General features: G+C 45.0%; 1 protein-coding gene across 1 annotated transcript; it reads right to left on the bottom strand.

The window, feature by feature from the left end:
* Nucleotides 1–3,937: 3,937 nt before the first annotated feature.
* On the bottom strand, nt 3,938–14,408 carry LOC142470245 (chymotrypsinogen A-like). Its single transcript, XM_075577193.1, has 7 exons — nt 14,342–14,408; nt 10,330–10,433; nt 8,362–8,441; nt 7,073–7,151; nt 5,996–6,176; nt 4,944–5,077; nt 3,938–4,173 (listed from the first exon to the last, which is right to left on the bottom strand). Exons 1-7 carry the CDS (start codon nt 14,391–14,393, stop codon nt 4,012–4,014), a joined length of 792 nt encoding a protein of 263 aa, XP_075433308.1. The 5' UTR covers nt 14,394–14,408; the 3' UTR covers nt 3,938–4,011.
* Between the last annotated feature and the right edge of the window lie 9,667 nt (nt 14,409–24,075).

Below are 24,075 nucleotides of genomic sequence, written 5' to 3'. Positions count from 1 at the left end.
GCAAAGATCCTGCTTCCCAGGGTTCACTTAATGGCTGCCTTTCAGTTTCAATCAATCATTCAGTCAGTGGAACTCAGCAGCTACAATGTATCCTTATATTACCAACTAACATTATCTATTGTTACAGTTTGCAACTCAAACTACAGGGGACATTGGCAACAAATGATTACAAACAGGAAATTGTTACAAACATTTTGCACAGCTGGGGAGGTGTGCTAAAGCCTGTTAATAGAAATCAAAGGATGTTCAGCATATTAAAACTCATGGTGGTGAAAAAATAAGTGTGAATAGCGCTAGTGCAAACAATATACGGTAATACAATTTAACCTGTGATACAGAGTAGGTAAGGTAGTCCTTGAGCAGCCTGAAAGGTTGATCTGGTATCTCCCAACCAGATATGAAGTCTGTGTGGATGAAACCTCCTATGGCGCTGAGGGAAGAATGGACATTGATTCTCTTTCAACAGATCTTTTCTTTGAGCTGAAAAAACTCAGAAAAGGAAGACAAAAAAAGGCAAAAAACACTGCAATAGTGTATTACCCAGGGACATACTATGGTATACAAATTGAGAGCATTTATTAAAAATAAAACAATTATGACATGGAATATGAAACAATTAATAGATCAATCGGATAAGAAATATAAAACTTCCAAGCGCTTGTGCTAAAGGAAGATATGCTGCTCAGCCATGGTAAAATTGAAATCCTACTCACCGGACATGAGTAGGACATGTGCAAGGGTTTAGGGTCTTTTCCTCCAGAAGACACCGCTCGCTGTGGTGTGCGTCCGTCTGTTGATGCGGGGGACCGGCTTCACTACTCGTGGACTCGTGGATTACTTGCCGCCAGAGTTCGCTCGATCGTCTCCTCCGATGACGTCACCGCCTGGATTTCAGAGCAACGGTGTCCCTGAGTGGCCAAAAACCTTTCCAACGCGTTTCGAAACTCCTATTAATGGGTCTCTTCGTCAGGGATGGTTGCTACATGGGATTATGCTTCTATTTATACCCCAGAAAGTTCAAATGGGATAGTTGATGTAATTGTCTTTTGGGTACACCCTAATTAAAGTCCTCCGTTTTGGGAATACAAATATATCAATTGCATTACATTAAACATTTGTTATACATTGAACAGCTATAGACAGATAACATGAAACATAGCGGTGTCTTCTGGAGGAAAAGACCCTAAACCCTTGCACATGTCCTACTCATGTCCGGTGAGTAGGATTTCAATTTTACCATGGCTGAGCAGCATATCTTCCTTTAGCACAAGCGCTTGGAAGTTTTATATTTCTTATCCGATTGATCTATTAATTGTTTCATATTCCATGTCATAATTGTTTTATTTTTAATAAATGCTCTCAATTTGTATACCATAGTATGTCCCTGGGTAATACACTATTGCAGTGTTTTTTGCCTTTTTTTGTCTTCCTTTTCTGAGTTTTTCAGCTCAAAGAACAGAACTGTTGCACAAGAATCAACGTCCATTCTTCCCTCAGCGCCATAGGAGGTTTCATCCACACATATTAAAACTCATAACTCATAAAAAATTAAGAGTTGAATAGTAAATGTAAAAATGCAGTAAGTATTATCTAATACTACAGAACTGATTTATTTACAAAACAACACGCATGTAGGATATTGCATGGATTGTTCCCTAATTGAAAGCCATCACATGGATCTCACTAACTATATTTTAACATGGATCCCTTAAGGTCCTTTCAAGCCAGCAGTCTCACCTAATAACCCCCACCCTCCCCCCAACCCCCGACCCTTTTTACAGGGCTGGAATCGGGGGTCCTCTTGAGATGAAAATCACTATTTACAGCTCCGGGGTTCTCTAGGTTCCCGAGATACTGATGACGTTACCCTTGTTACTTCCTGGTTTTTGAAGGAGATTTAAATGACCGTCCAATAGGATTCCCCCACCAATGATGTTGCGGCTTCCTATTGGCCAGAGATTTGGCGGCCATTGTGTTTTCCTGGAAGGAGACTTAAACCAGGTAACATCACCAAGAAATTTTCATGGCAACCTGGGGGTTTCCAGAGCTGAAAATAGGCTTTAAGTCCCAGCTCCACAGAGGACTAGTAATGGGCCGTTATCAGAATCGTTAATGTTCATGATTTTCACAAAGCTGTGAAAGGCTGCACACCATGTTAAGTGAGAACTGCCTCGCGTAAGCTTCAAATAACATGGCATTATGTCTTGCTGGCGCTGAAGATAACACGGTGGGAGGGAGACAATGGTGGGTCAAACTATTTGCCCATATGTTTGGCTGCAAGTATAAAAAAAATTGCAAATACTATACTGTTTTAATTATCATGAGCTTATTTACCAAATGTAACATCCCCTTTACCAAAGTCATAACAACCTTGAAACGCCTGGCTCACAGTAGGCATGGTTAATAATGATGTCTTCTATCCCTGGCTTAATAAGGTCCTACTACCTTTACTTTCCCCTCTATCCATAGTCAGTGTAAGGCAAAGTCAGCATTAATTAGTAACAATAGTAATAATGACTCCCACTTTAGTGATTAGAACCCTTGCAAGTGTTCCCCGTCTACCGGAATTCCGCAGAGGCGTACGCAGCAACACACAGCAAACTTTGATGCACTATACCACTCCAGGTTCCATGTTCTGTTACAGGCGTAATAAAGTTTCTCGCCATTTCGGATCTGACGGATGTCCGAGTGACTTGGTAAGATATTAGAGTTTGGGATGAAAACAAAAGGAGTGTCCCATTGTCCATAGAGTTTAATTCGAGCTTAACTCTCAATAGGTGAGGTACTCATCTTATATTTATAGGTTTATTGTATTAACGTAAAGTGTATAAAAGTGTTGGGAACTACTGTGAGGATTTTAAGGTCATTTGTATAAGAAATTGATATTCTAATTGCAGGAGGCTCCCGGTATACATCTTAGCCTATAGTGCTTCAGGAGCCGTTATCTGCATGATTACAATCAGCAGAGTTTAATTATATGCAGGAGTGCTGCAGGGTATTTAAACTCGGCGCCTCCAGAGTCCTGACATAACCCCAGAAGAAACCGACAGATTGGCGAAACGCGCTGGGCTTTTTGGACGTTCGAGGCCACCGTATCAACCCACCGTAGTTCCAGATTGCTGACATCAAAGGTCCCGAAAGGTCTATCAGTGAGAATAAGAGACGGAGCTGACTACACGCGGGTAAACGCGCAGGACGGGCCAGACGAGCAGCTGCTATTACCGGAGAAGGGTTGGAGTGCGCCCCAAGTCACTCCTTGCTTATTACCATGGGGTCATTGTGAGTTGGCATTTTCCCCTTTGTGTTGTTTGTCTATGGAGTAAAACGTTAATGCACCATCCCTTCTGTATTTGTGTTTCTTCCCTACATGTGATCCGCCATGGAGGATTAACCCAAGATGCCTCATTCAATGGAGTTGTTTGTGACATTTGACTAAGTGTTGGTATCATCCATTACCTTTATTCCCTTATGGTCACTCACTTTATTTATTCACTAATATCAGTTTGCGCCACAGACACCACTTCTTTCCCTATTGATCCAGAGGAAGGCAAATAAAGACCCACCAGTGAAACATTTGAGAATTCAATTTCCCAGGAAAAAATATTCATTCCAGTATTCAGATTTCTCCTGGAACCAACTCCCTTCCTACAGAGTGTTACGACTTTTTCTGCATATTTGAGCTGCCCTTACTTTAAATGACTTGCTGCTGGGGAAATCTCCTTTCCTTTCATCTCAAGGGATGACCCAGTGTCATTTGTGTTCTTGGGATGAAAGTTCCCTTGCCAGTTCCTTGTATCGACCTTGGGCGTAGGAAAATGAAAGAAAGAGGGGACACACAGAGGCACAGGATAATTTAGTTATCTCTAGGGTCAGTAGGGTTAGTACAACTATTTTCAACAAATCGCTGATGGTGAAAGAATTGACTTTACAGCAGGTATGAGGGTAAAGTTTACACAGCTTTATTTCTTAACATATTTCTCTGAGCGTGTTTCTCTGTTGTCTTTGTTGTCTTTAGTTGGCAGCGAGGATCTGGTCAACCCAACCACGGAGTACGGTAACACGAGCATAGGCAGCTGGGGTGGAAGTGGAGCAAGTGCTGCTACCCCAAGACACAATACCAACCAGTGACCAGACACCATTCTCCTGGCACACAAGAGGTCCACCAGAGTCACCCTGTGTGTGATAAAAGGAAACAAAGTATATGATCAAACCATAGGAAATAATACAAACAATTGTTTGACATCTGATGTCTTTGTCTTATTGGTTCTGTGCTAGGAGAGCTATCAGTAATCTTACCGGCATCCCTACTCTTCTCACTAAAAGTTTCTAACATCTTGTCTTTCTACAGTGTTACATCATGTACAGAGCTCTTAAACCTTACAGGCTTTACATGTGCAAAGAAGGTCTATGTATTGAGACAAAAGTGGTGCAATTTTGGGAAAAACAATTGCACTGAATATAAAAGTACCATCTATTTCAGTAGGATGTTTCTCTGATACGTATGGTGCAGTTGTCTTTCCCCAGAATTACATCACTTTTGCCCTGATACACTTGGTCCCAGGTATCTTACATGACATTCCATTCCCATGAGAGAGCAGCTCGACCATTACATAGGTCTTCTCGTTATTTATTGGGCAGACTTGGCATTTATGTAACAAATGGATCTGTAAATGGCAAAGAGTGGCCAATTCACAACTCCATGTTCTTAGTGTCATATTTTAAGGTGGACAGGAGGGGAATAACATGTATTATGGCAACATATATCAACTGGCTACATGGAACCATATCACCAAAATTAACCATTTATATTTTGTATTCAAGACTAGTGTAGAGTGGTCCTTGGTTCTCATGGAAAGATCGTTTGGTTCCTTTAGAAGTAGATTTGGGTAATTTGAGGCTAGTTTGATGTCGCTGAAATGCAAAGAGTTATCGTAGATACGAACCATGCAGGAAGAGGATCCAGCAGCACCGGCGCAGATCATGCTGTCTTGGACGTTGCTTCCCCAGTAGTTCTTGCACTGGTCGTTGGTCAGCAGAGGCAGAGCTGTCTGCTGAAGTTGGTTGGGGGTTGTGAATGCTGCAGAGATAGAAAGAGACATAGGCCCAAATTTACTCAGCTATCTTCTGCCATGGCACCCTCTGGCGCTGGAACACATCTTATAACCAATTTACTTATGACCGCGGAACATGTATGTCGTATGACTGCTTATAATATGAAATACAGGAGAGGGAGCCGTGCACACCAATAAGAGATGCAAGAAAAACTCAGTGCAAAAAAATAATTTTAATAACTGGGCACAGTCATATAACATCCAACTTTTCGGTGCCCAGCACCTTCATCACCGAGACGTTGGATGTTATATGACAATGAGCAGTCATTAAAATAATTTTTTTGCCCTGAGTTTTTCTTGCATCTCTCATTGGTGTGCACGGCTCCCTCTCCTGTATTACATGTAGTTACCCTGACTAGGCCCCTTGCCTGTAGCACCCAATTCTTTTTTGTTACTTATTGTTTGTCCTACTTTTTTGGGGGGCACCCCAAGTTGCATATATCCTTATTTCTTTGTGTTTTGCTTGTCATATGGCTCATACTGTTTCATTGGGCAATTAACACAATAGGAGTGAAATTGTTATTGATGGAGAAATGTCAATTCTTTTTTAGGATCGAATGCTAATGGCCTGATGTGAGAGATTTTCTAAGTCACTTTGGATATTGTCTCAAGACCTTATTAGTCTCTTCATTAGGTGTCTCACTCATACATTAGATACTTACAGGTTTTACAGCTTTTACTACCTATGCCAAGGTACCCATCATGACCATGATCACAACACACAGATATCAATGACAGATCGGCAGCAGTTTGCACTTTTCTCCTTCTGTCCCTGGCTTTAAACTCTATGGATATGAATGCTCTTATGTTCTCAAACTGGAAGTTTTTCTAATGTGTCTGGATAAGTAATGTACAAATACGAGGGTTTAACGTTTGGCTCTCACAGTTGTATCGGGTCTTTCCCCATCCGCTTGTAACACACAGACGGCCACCAACGTAATCTTCTCCAACATTAGCCAGGCAAACTGGAGAAACGGTGGCGGTGATGACAGCCGGAGTGGCGAGTTTAACAAGAGAAATGTCATTGGTGATTGTGTTGGCGTTCCACTGGGGATGAGTAAAAACCTATAACAGAAAAAAATGACTGGGTTAAACAGAGAGGCTTTGGATAAACATGAATGTTATTTACGTTCAACTAATGTTATCCAAGTAATTATCATCATCAGTTTATTAGGGCTATTTGGTGTTCCCCTGTGTGCACCAACAAAGGCTCAGGGAGTGTTTATATTGAGCATTAGGTGTTGTGATGCGAGGAGCTGCTGCACTTTACACATCATTTCTCTTTCCTACATAGCACCGAATTTTACAGGCACAAAAGGGTCTATGCCCCGTAGAGCTTACTATCTAATTTTGGTGCCTTAGATACAAGGAGAAGTGATTTGCCTAGGGATGTGTGATCCTGGGATTCAAACCAGGATCAGCTGCTACAAAGGCAGAAGAGATATGCAAATATTTCACCCAAATTTGTAAACTATGGGACATTTGCCAATTTAGCTTTTTTAAAGTTTGCCAGCACTTCTCTTATTGAAAATCTATTATGGTTTTGCTGGGGAGGAGGAGGTAGGAGATAAGGAGAGAGAGGAGGAGGAGAGAAAAGAGAAAGGATAGAGGGGTGAAGGAAGGAGAGAGAGCAGGATGAGAGAGGAGAAAATGGAGGAGAGAGGTGGAAGAGGAGCAAAACCCATATTTTAGAGTAGATTCTTCAATTTTACGTGCAAATTTCGATGGACAACTGTTTCATTTCTCCACGACTCAATTGTGTCCAAACTTTTTTGGTGAAAATATTGTGGTGAAGATTTCCCAAATTTGTCAACATATGTGAAAGTTCGAGCGAAATATACAGTAGGCAAACTCAAATTTGAACAAGTTTGATCATCTGTAAAAGGCAGTGACAAGGCAATGGCATTACTAACGAGCTACATCTTCAGCCTATATCATAAATCAGTCGGTGTTCAGCTCACCTTAGCCACAGCCAAAGACTGGATGGGTTCAGCGTTCGAGCCTCTGTCATGTTCTCCGAGAACGATTTTGTCAGTGCTCCTGCAGGAAGGAACAGGACACAATGTATCAAAGGTCACACATTATGGGTTTTATGACGGGATAGATGAGAAGACAGTCAATGTCATACTGTGTCCCTTTGCGTATTATTTATTTATTTTATTTATAAAATATTTTACCAGGAAGTAATACATTGAGAGTTACCTCTCGTTTTCATGTATGTCCTGGGCACAGAGTAAAACAAATAATACATGGTTACAAGTACAGTACATAAATGAACAAGGTATACATTATATACAAGACATTGCATGCACAGTATCAATGTATTAAGGAGCATTGCGTCAGCCTTTGCTTTCCAATGACCCTGTGGCCCATATTTCCTACACAGCCTTCTTCCGTACGACACCTTCTGGTGGTGGAAGACCTCTTCCAGCATATTGACTTGAATGGGCAGTAATGTGTCTTCCATCACCAGAAGATGCTCTGTGGCAGAAAGCTGCTTGGTTAAAGTTGCACTGTAAGTCTCAGAGAGAGTTTGGAAGTGATTATATGAGTGGTTATGATGGGCTTTGATATTGTACTCTTATTGTATCCCTGGATGCCAATTTCCAAATGGAATTCAATACTTAATGACTGTATAGTAGATAGGACACACATACTTTCCCATTTTATTAGTGTCATTAACCAAACTCATTGAGAATATACAGTGTTTTACCATGTCCACGGTAAGATTGAATCAGTTCAGGCTTTTACAGGCCAACCATCTCCATCTTTAAAACCCAAGCCTGGATGGACACCTTAGTATTACTAGGAGCCTGGTGCAACAGTTGAAGAGACTGAAAGAAAAGTTGTGGTACCTGTAATGTGCCTTATTTCAGGACATTTGTAACCCGTTGACAAAGCTTATTATTTGTATGTTTGATAATAAAATAGTAGTGATATTCTGGGTTTGTAAATATTAAATCAGTAATGCTAGACAATCTACTAGTACCATCACAATGTAATCATTGAGGAAATACGTTGTAATGCAGGTTGTAAGCCTTTCTAACAACGGGACAAAGCTATTTGAATATCATTTTTAAATGTTCCATGATACATTGAAACAGTAAATACTTTACAATCAATCTATATCCTTTTTAATAGATAGACAAGGTGTTGGTTTGTAAATATAAAAGTAGTGGTACTCTATCCCCCTCTATATCACCACGCTCCCACCACTGGTGCATAGTGGGACACTGTACGATGCCCTTACCCGACTCCGCAGTGAGCAGCGGTTACGACCCACTGAGCGTTGATGAGAGAGCCCCCGCAGTAATGCCAGCCAGTCCTGTCCTGCAAGAGGCGACAGATCACAGATTTAGGGATCGAAGCATTCAAATATTCTACAGCACGGGTGCGCAAACTGGAGCAGGGTGAGATTTTTTTGGGGGGTGTGTGCGGGCGGTTGCAGAGGTCCCGCGCTCTTTCCCAAGTCATTTAAATGGAATGCCGGGGGACCGCGCGAGGTCTCTGCAACCTCTTCTTACCGGGATTCAGACGGCTTCAAGACGCGTCACCGTGGCAACGCGGCGTCAAAAGACGCCGTGGGGTCATGTGACATCACAGTTGCCTTGGTAACGTGACGTCAAACGACGCCGCGGGTCAGGTGACGTCACACGACGTAAGGAGGGGGGCGCACAACGGAGGAGAGCAGGCAGGGGGGGGGGCGCAGCTAAAAAGTTTAGCCCCTGATCTACAGAACGCCTGTTAGAATAAGTTTAACTTATTCCTTGTCCATAAAGATGCCAATATGTCAGAAGATTGCAAAGTTCTAGTTTAATCTTGCAGTGTTACTCGCAGATGGAAATCCAACCAATGAGGATAACGTGCTTAGATGGTAAAGACAGAGAAATATTTGTCTCACATTGCAGCTTAGATGTTTCATGCAGAGTGAGGTCTTGCGAAGAGAAAGGTCTTGGAGAGAGAGGGAGTTGATCAGAGTACAACAGTATTTATTGATCACTAGCTCTGCCCCCTTTCTCCTCGCGGGTTTCTAACAAAGAACTGTTCTCATGTTAGGATTCAGACTAGGCCTTGACATGTGATAACTAAGCCAGCCTCTAACATCTGTTGTGCATTAAACCTTAACTGCAACTCATCTGTTTTGGCTACATATGCATTCTAAATCTTACAACATATTCTCATTCAATCGTCTTGATATAAGTTCTCATTCCTACATTTTAATATAATACACGGATTTCTAACATCGCCCATTTTTTGGATGCTTCTCCGCCTCTCAGGATCAATTGGGGATCTCCTCACTTAAGTCTCCTGGCAGCGAAACGTAGGGCAAATCTTTGGTGGCGTTCGAGGCAGAAAGGGCGCTAATGTTTGAGCCGTATATATTATGTGAGTCGGAAGATTTCATAAATATGGCCAGGACGACCGGTAAAAGGTACGCCAAATTTTCACGTTGCCTCTTCTCCTTATAGGAACATAAACAAACATGGATAATAAATAGATCCCATATGTATAAGGGTTATTATTGTCCTTTGAAATTTGAGCCTATTGGGTCTACGTAACAAAGCTGAGAGACTGTTATTATTTATCAATGTTCCCCAACGGCAAAACCGAGGCAAAGGAACGGCACCGGATTTATTAAGGGAACATAGAAACCAACGCGGGGGTTTACCTGATAAATAAATCTGGTGCTGTGTTTTTGTCCCAGCTTTGCTTGGAGACCTTCATTAATGACCCCTGAGATACTAAGGGATAAATTCTTTATACACTGATGCTGCTGTTCAGGACGTTTTGGCCCCAAATCCCTAGTAATGTCAATGCGTATTTTCGGCGGGAAATGTCCTGCACGGCAGTTTGGGAATAAATATAATGTACCCTTTAAAATGTCTCCTTTTCACTGTGTTATTAATCTCTCCCAGCTGAGAATTGATGCAATAAACAACAATAAAAGCAATGTTATGCTTGGTAAATCCAACCCTTTTTACACTAGAATTGTCCCTCTCCTGAGATGTTGAACAACGTCCCTATTTGACACAATACATCTCCCAGATATACCACACAATGTGTATGTATCACACAATGTGTATGTATCACACAATGTGTATGTATCACACAATGTGTATGTATCACACAATGTGTATGTATCACACAATGTGTATGTATCACACAATGTGTATGTATCACACAATGTGTATGTATCACAGCTGGGATACCTTCTTACCTGCAGGGAGACCTGCCAAGGCCAGGAGCCAGGGACGGCTTCCTCACCATTCACAATCCTGGCATAACCAGTCACCACGGGGGAAACACTGGGAACTCCGCAGCCTGAGAGAAATAATGGGGTAAGTATCGAGATAATAATGCGGCGAGATAATAATGCGGAGAGATAATAATGCGGTGAGATAATAATGCGGAGAGATAATAATGCGGTGAGATAATAATGCAGTGAGATAATAATGCGGTGAGATAATAATGTGATGAGATAATAATGCAGTGAGATAATAATGCAGTGAGATAATAATGTGGTGAGATAATAATGCGGTGAGATAATAATGCGGTGAGATAATAATGCGGTGAGATAATAATGCGATGAGATAATAATGCGGTGAGATAATAATGCGGTGAGATAATAATGCGATGGGATAATAATGCAGTGAGATAATAATGCGGTGAGATAATAATGCGATGGGATAATAATGCAGTGAGATAATAATGCAGTGAGATAATAATGCGGTGAGATAATAATGCGGTGAGATAATAATGCGGTGAGATAATATTGCGGTGAGATAATAATGCGGTGAGATAATAATGCGGAGAGATAATAATGCGATGGGATAATAATGCGGTGAGATAATAATGCGGTGAGATAATAATGCGGTGAGATAATAATGCGGTGAGATAATAATGTGGTGAGATAATAATGCGGTGAGATAATAATGCGGTGAGATAATAATGCGGTGAGATAATAATGCGGTGAGATAATAATGCGATGGGATAATAATGCGGTGAGATAATAATGCGGTGAGATAATAATGCGGTGAGATAATAATGCGGTGAGCTCCTGGACACGGCGCGGGATTGTTCTACTGCTCAGAAGTCAGATATATGAAACCTTGAGATTATTTCATATGATGCCGATTGTCTGGGGCACACCCTGAAAACCGGCAGATGTTAATGTTAAAAGATCGGCAAACTGACCAAATGCATGTTTTTTACTACAATGCTGGACAAAGCAGCTCCTCCTTTAACTCCTCCTATAACCGCTCCCTATAACTCCTCCCCTAACTGCTCCTATAACTCCTCCACTAACTGCTCCCTATAACTCCTCCTATAACTGCTCCCTATAACTCCTCCCCTAACTGTTCCTATAATAACTGCTCCCTAACTGCTCTTATAACCTCGCCCTATAACTCCTTTCCTAACTGCTCCTATAACTGCTCCCTATAACTCCTCCCCTAACTGCTTCTATAACTGCTCACCTATAACTCCTCCCCTAACTGCTCACTATAACTCCTCCCCTAACTGCTCTTATAACCTCGCCCTATAACTCCTCCAACTGCTCCTATAACCCTCTCCCTATAACTCCTTTCCTAACTGCTCCTATAACTGCTCCCTATACCTCCCCTCTTAACTGCTCCTATAACTTCTCCCTATAACTTCTCTCCTTACTGCTCCTATAACTGCTCCCTATATCTCCTCCCCTAACTGCTCCTATAACTGCTCCCTATAACTCCTCCTATAACTGCTCCCTATAACTTCTCTCCTAACTGCTCCTATAACCGCTCCCTATAACTCCTCCCCTAACGGCTCCTACAACTGCTCCCTATAACTCCTCCTATAACTGCTCCCTATAACTCCTCTCCTAACTGCTCCTATAACCGCTCTGTAACAGGGACATAACCCTTTTTAAATGAAGCAGCCTCAGAGCTCTGAGAATCCAGCAGAGAGATAGTTAATTGCAGCCACTCAATTAACTAGTCTCCACCTGGACTAATGAGAGCTCTGTATAAAGCCTCATGTGAGACACAGGAGAGAGATTTCTTAGCTCACATTTGGGCTGACATAAGGAAAAGGAGGACTGCAGAGATTTTCCTTAGCCCACAACTGGTCTGACCTGAGGAAAAGATGATGTCTTGAGGCACACAGAAGAACTGTATGCTGACAGCAAGACAAGGGGACAAGACCTGGACACAGACATTTAAATATCACACAAGGGTGCTGACCCAGGAGAGCAGAGAGGCCTTCCCCTACAGCTACAGCAACAGACAAGAGGCTTTCTTGTTGGACTGTTGTATATCTATATAGATATATATGTTTGGGGTGGTAGTCAGATTAGCTACCCACCCAGTTAGAGAGGGCTAGAGTAAAGGTGTACATATTCTCCAAAGTGGAGTAGGCCTTTATTTTGTTTATTTTGAATGTTTTGCCTTGTTAAAGGAACAGGCGCAATAAAGCCGGGATTTAATTTCACCCTAATCGGTCTTCATTAAATATACCTCTGCACACATCTCTTACATGCTCCCTATAACTTCCCTAACTGGTCTTATAAACCGCTCCCTATAACTTCCCTAACTGCTCTTATAACCCGCTCCCTATAACTTCCCTAACTGCTCCTATAACCCGCTCCCTATAACTTCCCTAACTGCTCCTATAACCCGCTCCCCATAACTTCCCTAACTGCTCCTATAACCCGCTCCCTATAACTTCCCTAACTGCTCCTATAGCCCGCTCCCCATAACTTCCCTAACTGCTCCTATAACTCGCTCCCTATAACTTCCCTAACTGCTCCTATAACCCGCTCCCCATAACTTCACTAACTGCTCCTATAACCCGCTCCCCATAACTTCACTAACTGCTCCTATAACCCGCTCCCTATAACTTCGCTAACTGCTCCTATAACCCGCTCCCTATAACTTCCCTAACTGCTCCTATAACCCGCTCCCCATAACTTCACTAACTGCTCCTATAACCCGCTCCCCATAACTTCACTAACTGCTCCTATAACCCGCTCCCAATAACTTCACTAACTGCTCCTATAACCCGCTCCCCATAACTTCACTAACTGTTACTATAACCCGCTCCCTATAACTTCCCTAACTGCTCCTATAGCCCGCTCCCCATAACTTCACTAACTGCTCCTATAACCCGCTCAACATAACTTCGCTAACTGCTCCTATAACCAGCTCCCTATAACTTCCCTAACTGCTCCTATAACCCGCTCCCCATAACTTCCCTAACTGCTCCTATAACCCGCTCCCCATAACTTCCCTAACTGCTCCTATAGCCCGCTCCCCATAACTTCCCTAACTGCTCCTATAACCCGCTCCCTATAACTTCGCTAACTGCTCCTACAGTATAACCCGCTCCCTATAACTTCCCTAACTGCTCCTATAGCCCGCTCCCCATAACTTCCCTAACTGCTCCTATAGCCCGCTCCCCATAACTTCCCTAACTGCTCCTATAGCCCGCTCCCCATAACTTCCCTAACTGCTCCTATAACCCGCTCCCTATAACTTCGCTAACTGCTCCTATAACCCGCTCCCTATAACTTCCCTAACTGCTCCTATAGCCCGCTCCCCATAACTTCCCTAACTGCTCCTATAGCCCGCTCCCCATAACTTCCCTAACTGCTCCTATAACCCGCTCCCTATAACTTCCCTAACTGCTCCTATAGCCCGCTCCCCATAACTTCCCTAACTGTTACTATAACTTCTCCCTATAATTGCTTCTTTTTCTTTCATTTATATTAAGGTGCAGACTTTGTGCCCCAAAATGTCAGCATTTTTGTCTTGATACATAGATCCAGCATTTTTATTCCCTGTTCTATTCTTGTTCTAAACCAGGGTGTGCAGAGGCACGAAAATAGGATGAGCAGAAAGTATGGGGTTTCTTTACTAAAGTCTTGGGGCAAAACCATAGAGAAACCACAGCACCAGATTTCATCAAAGAAAACCAGTCCCATTGGAAGCATCTTGACTTTTTCCTTTGATAAATCTGGTGCTGTTCTTTGCCCCCGGTTTAGCCCCAGTTTTGCAGCTGAAAGACAAGTAAATAACTGCCAATGTCTTACTCTAACTCTCTGCACTTACACAAGTAATTTTCCCAACATTTACAGACTTGTAGCAGGATTAAGCAAAGGGAAAAATAAAATCTGATGCTGTTTTATGCTCAGTTCTCAAGCTGAATAGATGCCCATTACTAAGTAAAATAATGCAATAAAAATGCAAACTTACCATACGCTGCACTGAACAGAGCCAGGCAGGAGACGAGCCAAAGGAAAGCCATAACTGTGTCTAATTCCTGAGCTGATGTGGGATGCAGAGAACTGATGAAACCCTTATATACCACCCCGAGACTGGGATAATAGGGCAGATATTGTGGCAACGTCAGTTAGCGATTAGACAAGAGTTGCTATTCCAAGCAGAACAAACAACCCCCTGCATTTTCCACGTGTTAAGTAGCCATGTGGCAGGATTCAGGTCTATATTGGGGATAGAAATTGATTTCCACATATTCATCAAGGTGTTTTGTGAACTTGTTATTCTGCATTTCGCTTATCTGTAAAACTGACGGCTGCATCTGGGGGAGTGCAGAAATATACAAGGATTTTCATACAGCAAAATATTAATGTGGGTATGTGGGTATATATATAATATATACTGTGTATATGTATAAAGAATATCACTTGTGAGCACATTCACATGTCTTAGACAGGTCTGCAACCCTACTTTTCAACCATTATCACCTCGCATACAGTGCTCCCACTGCAGCAAGGGATTCTGGGAAATGACATGCAAATGAGCACACAATGTGTCACCTTTTGCCTGGAATATCCATTCACATGGAGCCCATTTAAGACGATGCATTGCCGTTCACACAGCTTTTAAGCATAGCATGGGACTAGCAAAGCAAGTCAAACCACTCACAGACATGTTTCAACCTTGATGGGTATCATCTGTGTGAGGTTGGTCTATACTTGCTTTGAAATATTTCTAGGCTGGGTTGGTTTACCATACATTTTAAGTTATGGCAGGGTTGCAGACCTGTCTAAGACATGTGAATGTGCTCACAAGTGATATTCTTTATTGGCTATATGCTAACGGTGGCGGTTTTCTGTCGCCTTTTTCACCCACCATAACTTAAAATGGATCACATTGACCTGACTCAGGGCCCAGTTTGCAACCCCAAGTCTAACGCTTACAGTTCCTAATAGGGGAGTCAGGCCCCTGCCCTGTCCCAATTAACTGACATGTAGGTGGACATGGGTGGTAGACCATGAATTAGCAAATGTATAGAGGACCAGTTGACTGATATGACTTAGATTGTAAGCTCTCCTGGGTAATTCCTTGGCAGATTTCCCATTAGGCCCGGGCGGCAAAATTTTGGGGCGACAAAGATGTCTGCCCCCATATACATCGGGCCTGATGGGAAATCACCTACATATGCCGGGCGCCTCCGTGCTATCTCCTTTCTGCCTCCCTCCTTCTGATTCGCAGCTTCAAATGGCGCCACAGACGTCACCAACGTGGCATCACACGGCATCTCGTTGCTATGACATCGAGATGTCGCGGTGTCAAATTATGTCATGACATCGCGTTACCATGGCTACGACGCAGTGTGACGTCACTTTGGCATCAGTTGACACTGCGAATCGGAAAGAGGAGGAGGGCGGCAGGAAAGAGGCGCCCGGCACAGGGAAATGCCCAGGGGAGGCGGATTGTGAAATCCGCCGCTGGGTAAGGAATTTCCTTTCCTATTGTCTGGTTAGTTGGTTATTGTATTACTGAACTGTCTCTTTTGTAAGGCTCTGAGTGCATTGTGGGCGCTATATTAATAAATATATACATACATATGGTAATTCACACAGGTGCTGCCGTGAGTGTAACTGACCTTGATTTGCTTAGAGAGAAAGGTGCACCTGCTGTGTCCTTAATGGCAGCCGGCGGTGATTGCTGACAAAGTGTTTGTAGGACAAATACTGACATGTAAGACACATGAGGGAAGGATTCTGGGAACTGATTTTATGGGAACGTTTGGTATTATTGTGGATCTGTGCAATCATTGCCTGTGGCAAGGACCCCATATAGCCAGTGTCCCACTCTTATCACAGGCATGTTTGTTCCTGGTTTCCCATAAAATCTTCATTTCCTTGGATCCACCCAGCCTTCTGGCCACTAGGGATCCTGAACTTGCCAAGATATTGTTGAAATGATCTTCTGTGTGGGCTACATCGATTGTGGAAGGGATTCCAATATGGAAGTACAAATAGAAAGGATAGGCAAGTCACAACTCATTTGACAGCAATTTCAATTTATTTTAGGAACAAAAGGAGAACAACAACGTTTTAGGTCCACAAAGGACCTTTCGTCAAGATGGAAAGGGTTGAGGGACCTGTCCCACCCACACAAAGACAGTACAAGTTCTCCCCTGAGGCTTTATCCTCTGTAACACAGACTATTACTTCTCTGCTACAGCGGGGAGCTCAGAGAATGCACACCAGCAAATACTTCACCTGTTTGGCCTGTTAAGAAACTATATGGCACATGGAGATTCACAGTCGAATACTGTACACTGAATAAAGTGACTGCAGGTCAGGATCCGTGATCCACGTCGTGCTCGGCGCACTCAGCACTCTCCTCAACCCGTGATCGGGCCCCCTGCTCCTTCCGTCACTCGGGACCCTTTTCCTCCTGGTCCTAAGACCAGCCGCAAGGTAGGGGTGGGCGCACATCCCGCGCGGATTTAAGTACTGCCCTCCGGTCCCACCTTCAGACTCTGCCCACGTGGCAACATCATCAGTGCGCAGTCAGCGCGCGCACAAACCGCGTCATCTCTCCGCTTCTGGGATCCACCCCACACCTGTCTCCTACAACCTGTCGGCCCATCACGGTCCCACTTCCTGACGCGCCTCTCCATGCCTTGTTCTCATTGGTCCCAACATCCTTTATATGCTCAGCCGGCCCACTGGCTCATCGGCTGAGCATAAACCTTCCTATGTGCGAAGTGTTCGCTGCAGTCTTGCCTCCACAGTCTTGTCTTGCTCCTTGTTCCTTGCTCCTGATCTTAGCTACTCTTACGGACTCTGCTCTTCTATTCTCCCGACCCCGGCTACCAACGACGATTCGCACCTCTCCATCCCGACCTCGGCAAAGTACCTCGACGATCCGCTCCTCTCCAATACTGACCTCTGCAAAGTACCTCCTACGATCCGCAACTCTACAACACCGACCTCTACAAGTATAACTGACCATCCAGACCTCTCCTACTCCGACTCGGCTACCTCGACCAATCTACACTCCAGGCGCGCTCACGCAGCTGTTGGTTGGTTTTGTATATCTATCCCCACCTCGACCTCGCGGTCACGTCCTGTTTGTGGTGAGCACCCCGTTGCAGTATGCTCAGCCTAACAAACATGGATCCCGCTGAGGTGGGGCGAGTCTTGAGCACGCACGCCAGCATGTTTGCTAAAATTGAAACATATTTTGAACAGAATGACCATCCCAATGGAATTATTGCATCAAAACTCATGTCTCTTACTGACCGGGTACAAGCCCCGCTTCCTAGTCCTGTCCCTTCGAGGTCTTCTGCTGCAACTATAGCTTCTATGCCTATGTCCTCTTCATCTGAACCCCGATTTTCCACATTCAACCGTTATAGTGGCGACCCCCATGGGTACAGGGGCTTTTTGAATCAATGTTTCATACAGTTCAAACTAATGCCTTCTCGATTAATTTCTCAAAGATCCAAGGTGGCGTACACTATATCGCTACTCACCGATGATGCCCTGGCCTGGACTTCCCCATCTGGGAACGAAGATCGGATCCCACTCAGGATATCGGATAATTTACCTGGGAATTCTGCTGAGTCTTTGATACGCTTGGCCGCAAGGTAACTGCAGCTTCTTCTCTTTTCCACATTTCTCAGGGAAGTCGATCCGTGGCCAGATACGCTTTGGAGTTTCGCACCATTGCCGTCGAGACTGGATGGATTAACGAGGCGTTAGCAGCCGCCTTCTAGCAAGGTCTCACTGAGATTTTAAAGGATGAGCTTGCTGCACATTAATGCCCTACTGATCTCGAGGAACTCATCGCCATAGGTATTCGCGTTGATCAATGACTGCATGAGAGGAGAACTGAAAGATCCCGTCATCAGTAGCTCACTCTGAGGGTTCTTTCTTCCCATGATGGTGCAACTGAACCTCTTCTGCAAGATATCCCATAGCCTATGCAACTTGGGGGTAACAAGTTGTCCTCCAGTGAGAAACAGCTTTGATGCAACGCCGGTCTCTGCCTGTACTGTGGCAATCCCGGCATCAGGTATTCAATTGCCCCCACAAGTCGGGAAAACACCAACTCCCAATGAGGGCCAGGGGAATCACATTGGGAACACTTTCTACATCCCCTATCAAAGAGAAACCATTGCTAACCAGGATCCTGTTACGCTTACCGGCGAGGGCTTCCACACTACCTCGCTGGCCTTTGTGGATTCTGGGTCAGGAGGCAACTTTATTGATCAGGGCTTTCGCCAAGAGGAATAATATCCCCCTCGATCGCAAGTAATACCCTGTGGGGTTGGAAGCCATTGATGGTCGACCTCTGCAACCAGCATTTATTTATTTGCAAACCGTTCTCTTTTGTTTTCGTACAGGTGAGGACCATACGGAAGAGATCCAGCTGGATGCCATCAACACTTTTTCAGTGGACGTGATTCTTGGTCTTCCATGGCTGCAACTTCATAATCCACGCATCGATTGGTCTGACAAGGAACCTGTCCTGTGGAGCCCCTTTTGTTCCAAGAACTGCGCTGTGCCCATCAAAAGTATTTGTGGGGTTACTGCTCCCAAAGAAGAGAAGGTAAAATTGCCCGAGGTCTACGCCAAATTTCGTGATGTTTTTGATAAAGCCAGATCTGAGGTCTTGCCACTGCATCGCTCTTTCGATTGTTCTATTGACTTGCTTTCCGGTTCAGTATCTCCCAGGGGAACTTCATACCACTCTCCCTTCCCGAGACTAAAGCTATGAAGGAGTATATTCATGAAAAGGTACAAAGGGGCTTTATTATAAAATCTTCTTCTCCAGCCGGAGCAGGCTTCTTCTGTGTGAAAAAAAAAAGACAGATCACTACGACCATGTATCGATTACAGCGGCCTTAACAAGATCACCATCAAAAACCGTCTGTAATGCCCCTGCCGTCTTTCAAGACTTTGTTAATGAAATCTTCAGAGATCTGCTCAATCAATTTGTCGTCATCTATTTGGATGACATAATAATCTTTTCTAAGTCCTCTTTTCTAAGACCTCACAGCATGTCAACCATGTCAAACAGGTTCTTCTACGCCAACGTGAAAACCATTTGTTCGCCAAGCTGGAAAAGTGTCAGCTCCAACAAACTTCCACAGCATTTCTGGGATACATCATTTCCAACATGGGTTCACCATAGATCCAGCTAAGGTGAAGGAGGTTCTGGATTGGCCTTGTCTCACTACCCTTAAAGCTGTCCAGGATTTCCTGGGGTTTGTGAATTACTACTGCAAGTTGATTCAACATTTCTCCTCAGCGGTAGCTCCCATCAGAGCTTTAACTAAGAAAGGTGCGGATCCCGTTTCATGGTAGCCGGCAGCTAGCCAAGCCTTCGTTCACTTGAAAACTGCCTTCGTTTTGGCACCCATCCTCATACATCCGGATCCCAAACTACCGTTCACCTTGGAGGTAGATGCGTCAGAAGTCGGGGCCAGTGCTATTCTCTCCCAGAGAAGGAAACCTCAAGGTAGACTCCACCCTGTGCGTTTTCTCAAAAAAAATGTCTCCAGCTGAACAAAATTATGACGTGGGTAACCGGGAACTCCTAGCAATTAAGTTAGCTTTAGAGGAATGGAGACATCTGTTGGAAGGCACGGAGAACCCTATCACTATCCTTACAGACCACAAAAATGTTCTCTATATCGAGGGCGCTCGACGCTTAGGGGCTCGACAAGCGTGGTCGCTTTTCTTTTCCCATTTAAATTTTATTATTTCTTTTCTTTCGGGTTCTAAAAATGTCAAAGGCGATACTCTATCCCGTCAGTTTTTGGTAGACGACAAAACCGAGGATTAGCAGGAACCTATTCTTCATTCCAAATACATACTTTCCACCAACACTTTTGATGCCTTGAGAGACATTGTACAAGAGCAGTCTCACATTCCTGAGGTGGTTGTAGTTCCTGATGGGCGATTGTTTACTGCTGCGGCAGAGTTTATTCGAGCATTTGCCCGTTCTCTGCCGCAGCAGTAGCCTGGCGCGCGCCCGAGAGTGACGGGCGCGCGCCGAAGCAGCGGAAGAGCGCCCTCCGATCGGGGCGCTCTCCCTACCGCTGCCGGGTCCGCCGGGTCCCCCGGAACCCCCTGCCGCTGTCCCGCGATCGCGGGACACCAGGGCTCCCTCGGGGAGCCCCTGGACGCGCGTGCAGGGGGCGCACGCTCCCGAAGACGCGTGACCGCGCGTCTATGACGCGCGGCACGCCGAGGGGCGGCCACTAGCAAGCCGGGAGATTTCCCGGCTTGCGGTACCGACCACACTCGAATAAAGTGTGTCGGTACTGTACCTCTCCACCTTTTGGAAGACAGCTCTTGAATGGGGTCACTCTTCCAAATCATCAGGACATCCAGGTACTAGAAGAATCATCGATCTCGTGGAGCGGACCTTTTGGTGGCCCGGCATGCAAAAGGACATTAAAGAATTAATTGCTGCATGCTCGACATGTGCTCGGAATAAGACTTCCCAGAATTAACCACCTGGACTCCTTCGATTGCTTACCATCCCGGACTGTCCATGGACACACTTGTCGGTCTGTCTCCAAATCACCCCCTGCTGTGTCTATTTCAGTAAATGCAACTTGTATCAACTAGCATGCAGTGTGGTGTTGAACAGTGTGGTGTTGAACAGGGAGTGAACAAGTGAACAACACAACACCTACTGGCCCTGATTCCTTGATTTGAACTACTGTACACTGGAAAGGAGTATATTATCTATCCCAAACCTCACATCTCAGCTCTAAACTATCACTACCAAGCCGCTGATACTGTTCCTATTTGCTTTCACCTAGCTTCTTTCTACTAGTCTCATTATGTTTCTAATTCTATTCATATATCTCCATCTCTCCTTCCTTCACCACTTCTCAGTTCACATGAACTCCTTTCTTACCTGCACCCTCTGTCACTGCACCCTATGCCCCCTGCACTAAAACACACCTAAATGCTGCTGCCAGAATCACTCTTCTATTTCCAAAATCTGTCTCAGCGCCTCCCCTGCTGAAATCCCTCTCCTGTCATCCTATCAAATCCCGTATTACACACTCAATTCTCCTCCTCACTTTTAAAGCTTTACACTCTTCTGCGCCTCCGTACATCTCAGTCCTAATTTCTCGCTATTCACCATCCCGACTTGTGTTCTGCTGAAGGATATCTTCTTTCTACCCCTTTGGTATCTAAAGCCCTCTCCCACCTTAAACCTTTCTCACTGACACCTCTGGAATGCCCTTCCCCTCAATATCCGACTAGCACCCACCCGACACTCCACCTTTAAGTCCGACCTCAAAACACACCTGCTTAAGGAAGCATATGAGTCGCTCCATGGCTGATAATTAGCACCTGTTATGCCGGTGCTGCCCGCAGACCCGACCCGTCCCCTGAGCTGAAGGGGGAAGTGGTAATACACGCACCCGCAGCAAAGGGAGCGTGTCCGGAGTGTGGTATTAAGCGTTGCCAGGCCAGATGTAGTAAGGTAGACAATACTTGCCAGTACCGGGTGTAGAAGTAGAATTGTGATTGTCACGCAGCGGAGAGTGGAGGGAGGTCTTAGTCCAAGCCGTGTTCGAGGGGAGCCAGAGAGTGCATAATCCGAGGAGTGCCAAGGTCGAGAGCCAAAGGGGGGAGTCGTACGAGCCGTGTCAGAACCTGTGAAATCACCAAGAGTAGACAGAGTATCATCCATGCAGAGACTATGTCGAGCGAGGACAGAGAGGACAGAGAAGCAAGATAAAGCAGGGAGGTCCAATCAGGAATTGGGGCGGGTCAGGAGGAACTACAGGGAGACTCTCCTGATTGGTGCAGCCATTACAAGCCAGGTGAATCTTAGTACTGCAGTGAGTACGGCCGTGCGGCATGCGGGGGCAGAGCCTGAGGTCCGGGGGGCAGGAAGAAGAGTGTGCACTGTGCGCGCGCTCCGTAAGGTGCGTGTGCGCGTGACCCACGCCAGAGGAACCTGCACGCGTGCGTGTGGGGAGAAGAGAACGCGCCCGGCGCCGAGGAGGGGGAATAGCGGCGGAATCGCTGAAGGGGGTGATCCCGTGAGGGCGGCAGAGATGATTAGCCGCAGAGGCCGGTAAGGCAAGGTTGCACCGTGCGTCCAGGGTCTCCCTGAAGGTAGAGAATGTTCTGTGTGGGGGACGCAGGGAATGCCGAATCCTAACAGTACCCCCCTCTTCAGGAACAGCCTCAGGACGGTCCATAAAAGGTTTCTCTGGAAACTTTCTTCTGAAGGCCCTAAGAAGACCCGGGGCATGAATGTCCTTTAACGGGACCCAAGAACTCTCCTCAGGACCAAAGCCCTTCCACTGCACCAAGAATTGGAGTTGGCCCCTGGATAGGCGGGAATCCAAGAGAGAGTGAACTTCATATTCTTCGTTATTTTTTACAGTAATGGGGTCCGGTTTACGAGTCTGGTCTGGAAAAAAATGACTGGCGACAAAAGGCTTTAAGAGGGACACATGAAAAACATTGGGAATCTTCATACTGTATGGTAGTTGGAGGTGGATCGCCACAGGATTGATCCGTTCACAGATAGGAAAAGGGCCCAGGAATTTGGGTGCCAATTTAGGGTATGGTACCTTAAGTGGATATTCTTAGAAGAGAGCCATACCAAATCCCCTGGCTTGTAACTGGGGACCGTATGACGTTGGTGATCGGCTTGAAGTTTCAATCTGCGGGAGGAGTCCAGGAGGGTAGACTGAATCCTGTACCATGCAGTTTGGAGGGCGGAAATGCATTCGTCTATGGCCGGTACTCCCGAGGGAATGTTGGAAATGGGTAAACAGGGAGGGTGAAACCCATAATTTATAAAAAAAAAAGGGCGACTCACGTGTGGCTTCATTCTTGGCAGAATTAACGGCATACTCTGCCCAAGGAAGGAGTTGAATCCAATCGTCCTGGGAATCAGATATGAAGCATCTTAGGTACTTCTCCAGGGACTGATTGATTCTCTCCGTCTGTCCATTGGACTGTGGTTGATAGGCAGAAGAGAAGGAGGAAGAGATGCCCAATCTCTTAGTGAAAGTTCTCCAAAATTTGGACACAAATTGGGAACCTCTGTCACACGATGGAAGAAGGAATCCCATGAATCCGGAAAATCTGATCCGTAAAGTTGTCAGCAAGGGCGGGAGAGGTGGGTAGTTCCTTAAGTGGAATAAAGTGGGACATCTTAGAGAATCTGTCCACGACCACCAAGGTAGTGTTCATTCCTCTGGATTTGGGCAAGTCCACGATGAAATCCATCGATATGTGAGACCAGGGACGGTCGGGGACTGGAAGAGGTAACAGAAGACCCTGGGGTTTTTGACGGTGAGACTTGTTCTGCGCGCACGTAGGGCAAGTGCGGGTAAATTCCAAAACGTCTTCAGACATCTTAGGCCACCAGAAATTCCGATGAATAAGGTCAATAGCCTTCTTAAAACCAGGATGACCTGCGGATTTTGAAGAGTGACCCCAAACCAGTACTTCAGGAACAAATTTGGAAGGAACAAAGGGGCCGATTCACTAAGCTCCGTTAATTAGCGCTAAAATGGGTTATATCACTCAGCCGCAAAAGGCTGAAGCCATAAGCGCTATTCACTAAGGCTGTTTGGCGCGTTTACGGCCTGCCTTGCCCAAAAGGTCCATAGCGTGTGATCACCTTCTTCCCCCCCTGATATCGTGCTTAAAGTTATTAAGCACAAT

Source organism: Ascaphus truei, chromosome 19 (genome assembly GCF_040206685.1).
Source record: "Ascaphus truei isolate aAscTru1 chromosome 19, aAscTru1.hap1, whole genome shotgun sequence".
NCBI lineage: Eukaryota > Metazoa > Chordata > Amphibia > Anura > Ascaphidae > Ascaphus > Ascaphus truei.
This window is presented reverse-complemented; position numbering and strand designations above follow the sequence as displayed.